This window comes from Colobus angolensis, unplaced genomic scaffold, assembly GCF_000951035.1.
Source record: "Colobus angolensis palliatus isolate OR3802 unplaced genomic scaffold, Cang.pa_1.0 Scaffold153, whole genome shotgun sequence".
Taxonomy (NCBI): domain Eukaryota; kingdom Metazoa; phylum Chordata; class Mammalia; order Primates; family Cercopithecidae; genus Colobus; species Colobus angolensis.
This window is the reverse complement of record NW_012114633.1, coordinates 6920738-6924830: the sequence shown is the minus strand read 5'-3', so window position 1 is coordinate 6924830 and position 4093 is coordinate 6920738. Positions and strand designations below refer to the sequence as shown.

The 4093-nt window shown below is 40.3% G+C and overlaps 1 protein-coding gene across 3 annotated transcripts; it reads right to left on the bottom strand.

The window, feature by feature from the left end:
• Positions 1-215: 215 nt before the first annotated feature.
• LOC105507807 (multifunctional protein ADE2) lies at positions 216-3522 on the bottom strand. 3 transcript variants are annotated; one of them, XM_011936497.1, is made up of 2 exons: positions 2341-3522; positions 216-2229 (listed from the first exon to the last, which is right to left on the bottom strand). In XM_011936497.1, the coding sequence occupies exons 1-2, from the start codon at positions 3454-3456 to the stop codon at positions 2059-2061; spliced, it is 1287 nt and encodes a 428-aa protein (XP_011791887.1). In that variant the 5' UTR covers positions 3457-3522; the 3' UTR covers positions 216-2058. The 3 variants fall into 3 exon arrangements, with proteins under 3 accessions (XP_011791887.1, XP_011791888.1, XP_011791889.1); XM_011936498.1 differs by having other exon boundaries at positions 216-2224; positions 2356-3522; XM_011936499.1 differs by having other exon boundaries at positions 216-502; positions 2599-3522.
• Between the last annotated feature and the right edge of the window lie 571 nt (positions 3523-4093).

Sequence of the window (4093 nt, the reverse complement as noted above, 5' to 3'; positions counted from 1 at the left end):
TATTGCATTTCAGGCCAGTCATATTGTTAGGTTGTCCTTGAAGTTTCTTCCATATATTTATCCTAGATATTTTAGACGTATGAACAAGATTTATTCTGTATAGAGAGTACTTCACTAAAGTACGGTTTAGAAATTTTGTTAATAATAAAGGTAGTCTAAACTGAAATAGTTAGAACAACTAGACAGAATAAGAAAGTTTCTTAAGGACTCTCTTATTTATTTATTTTTTTTAATCTTCTAAGTCCTTTTAATTGTTCTTATAAACTAGCATAAGATACAAACTTAAGTAGTACACATGAGTTTTATAATCTACTAATCTCTGGCAGAGAGCTAAGCATAGCACATCAGAGTGTAACACAGTGTGAGGGAAATAAAGTATACAATGACATCTTCTATTCTGGACCTAATAATTCAATAGAGAAAGAACTACTTGTAGTCACTGTGGTTACAGAAGGTTTCATGGAGACATTGAAGATAAAGCTCTACTTAGTGACAAATAGGTCTTAAATGATAAAAATGTGGGCCTTCAAAGAACTAAAGATACCTATGTGCAGCAGTCCAGAAATTACGAGGAAAATGACTTCCCTTCATGGGTCACATCAGCAATTTTTTTTTTCCCTTTTGAGACAGAGTCTCGCTCTGTTGCCCAGGTTGGAGTGCAGTGTGCATGATCTAGGCTCACTGCAACCTCCGCCTCCCGGGCCCAAGCAACTCTCATGCCTGAGCCTCCCGAGTAGCTGAGATTACAGGTGCCCACCATCACGGCTGGCTAATTTTTGTATTTTTAGTAGAGACAGGGTTTCACCATGTTGGCCAGGCTGGTCTCAAACTCCTGACCTCAAGCGATCTGCTTGCTTCAGCCTCCCAAAGTGCTGTGATCATAGGCGTGAGCCACTGCGCCCAGCTACCTCGTCAATTCTTAATCTATAAATGATGGATAGGCTTCCGGAGAACCCAAGAACCAATCACATCTGTTGGTAAGTTTATGTGTGCAGTTTTCTACAGAGAGGGTCAACAGCATATATATTTCCAAAGAAGTCTGTGGTGCAAAAGAGTTAAAGAGTTTATTATGTTAGAAGTCCTTGGGCAATCAACTTGGAAAAGGGTGGATTGAGAATGGGGACTGTCTAGATCAGGATAATGTTGAATTTGACCCTCACTTGAGGCTTTTGTACAGAGGATGAGAAAACGGCAATTTCAAGGGTTAATTAGAAATTAACACCAACATGACTTGATGAATGAGATGTGAAATGTGAAAAAAACATCAATGATGAAATCAAGCTTCTGACTTGCAGCAGTGAGCATACCAAGAGTTTCAGGCTTGGAAGATGAATAAAGTTGGGAGCATTCTGTTTTTTATGAGAGTGCCCATGGAACGTACAGGGAGAAATGGACAGTTGAAAGTATAAGTCTAGCCAGGCACAGTGGCCCATGCCCGTAACCCTAGCACTTTGGGAGGCTGAGGTAGGAGAATTACCTGGGTCCAGGAGTTTGAGACCAACCTGGGTGACCTAGCGAGACCTCATCTCTACAAAAATAGATTTAGTCGGCATGGTGCTGCAAGATTATAGTCTTCGTTACTCGAGAGGCTGAGGTGGGAGAACTGCTTGAGCCCAGGAGGGAAGGCAGCAGTGAACTGAGATCACGCCACTGCACTCCAGCCTGGGCAACAGTAAGACCCTGTCTCGGAGGAAAAAAAAAAAAGAAAATACAAGTCTGGAAAAACATAGCTGGGAGTCAGTAATGCCAGTTTTAGCTGAGGGAGTTAAGATTATTTAATCAGTGTTACGGAAGAAACTCAATAGTAGTGACCACCAATACTTAAGGAAAAAAGGATAAAATAAGAGGAATGATAAGGCTGGCTGAAATATCTTGGTGTCTAACCTAAGAAAGGAGAGGTTAGGTGTTCATGTTTATTAATATGGATTAATATTTATTAACAGAAGCATTTATTCACTAATACATTTTATTTGTGTTCTCTAATTTAAAATTACCTTTTCATTTTGCTTGATTTTCCTTCAGCTAAATTAGAACTTTGTAGTTTTTCCCCTAAAAAATTCAATGGCATTCTCTGATTTTCTTGTCAGCCTGCTTCAAGGAAATCCATGTGTTCAAAATGCTTGCTCGCAGTTTGCTCCATACCAAATGGTTGTTTAATCCAAATATCTGAGCAGCAAATTGAGCTGATCCTTCTGGAGAAAGTATGGTTGAATAGCCAAGACCTGTGATCTCAGCTACTTGGGAGGCTGAGGCAGGAGAATCACTTGAACCCGGGAGGCAGAGGCTGCAGCGAGCTGACATTGCGCCATTGCACTCCAGCCTGGGCAACAAGAGCAAAACTCCGTCACTGGGCAGTCGAAGAGAAGACCACACATCCTGAGCTCCCCAGTCTGGTGTGAGGGGAGGACAGCTGATAACTGGATATGCAGTGTTCCCAGACATCACTGGTCCCAAACCATTACTTCTGCCTGCCACTGCCACAAATACAGTAGGAATGCCATCCCCTTCATATTCAGCTTTAATCCTCAGGGTTTCATCTGGTCCTTTATGCGCTGATGTTACTTGAAGTTCACATGGAATGCCAAAATTTCCACAGGCCTTCTTGATTTTTTCACAGTGACCAAGATCAGAAGTAGAGCCCATCAACACTACAACCCTGCACTTACTTTCTGATTTCAAAAGCAACTCTACTCTCTCTGCAACCCACTCAAAGTTTTTCTTTACCATTTGGAGCCCTTTAGGAGTTACTTCTTTGAGGTCCCGATAAGACTGTTTGTCTTTCTGTTGGCTGCGATCTCCTGATGGCCAGAGTCTCCAGGAATCATTGTCAATAACATCAGCAAGAACAATTTCTTTGGTGGTTACATCAACACCAAATTCAATCTTCATATCAACCAGTGTACAATTCTGGGGCAACCAGGATTTCTCCAGTATTTCAAATATAGCCTGTGTAGCATGACTCATGATATCCACTTCAGTTTGGCCAATAACAAGTCCAGCGAAGCAAAATTTTGCAGCAATCAGCTGTTCCTCAGACCACTGTGGGTCATTATTGGCATCATCCTTGAAAAACAACTCCACTTTAGGTGGGTAAAACTTATATCCTTCCTTGACACCAGGATTTCTTTTGAGAAAAGAACCAGTTGCTATTCTTCTGCAAACCCATTCAATTGGAATCATTTCACACTGGGGTGCAATGAAAGCTGTCTCCCCACATTTTCTGGTGAAGGCAGTTTTAATACCTGCTTCCTGTAACAACTGAAAAATACAACTCGTGATTTTATTTGAGATTGCAGCTTTTCCTTCCAGGTGATTCTTTCTAGCTGCATTTCCTGCTGTAATCTGGTCCTTGGACTGCAGGAGGACTTTTCCTGGGCTATCTAACAATTCATAGACTTCTTTTGTTTTACCCTCATACAATTTTTTACCAATGTTCAGTACCTCAGCTGTCGCCATTATCCTGAGTGGGCTGAAGACCGCGACCGCGCCGGGAAGCAAGGCAGAACTCTAGAAAAGAGGGGTCAGGACTCTCTTATAACTAAAGAATAGAATTAATTTATGTAGCCATCTCCATACCAGTAATTTAGTCAAAACTCAGAAGAAAAGAAATCCAATTGTAGAATGCTTTATGCTTCACAAAATGCTGAAATGCATAAAACCTTTAATTTTTTTTGTTTCTATGTGCTAAACCTAATGCTATTATGCAATTAAGAGTTCTGTATCTAACATCTTAGTGAACATCATCGTTTTCTATTAAATCCAAATATATCCATCAAGACTGAAAGGTGAAAATCTTTAACTAGTTTTCGAGTTTTAGAGGAAGTAAGGGTGGAGATTTTAGAAAACCTCCCAGAAGGAACAAAATTAGTGATGTCACCAGACCATCTGAAAATTAGAGTATTGCTCACAATGACTTAATTCATACTTGTTTTATTAATGTCAACAATTAGAGGAGCTTCCATGGGGCATATAAACTTTTAAAGACCCTAAACAGTGAACTGACGCATCTTTCTGTACATAATAATAACCTTGTATCATCAAAAAAACTACCTGACAATGTTTCTCTTTTAGCTACTCTTCTCTTTTAGAGTGG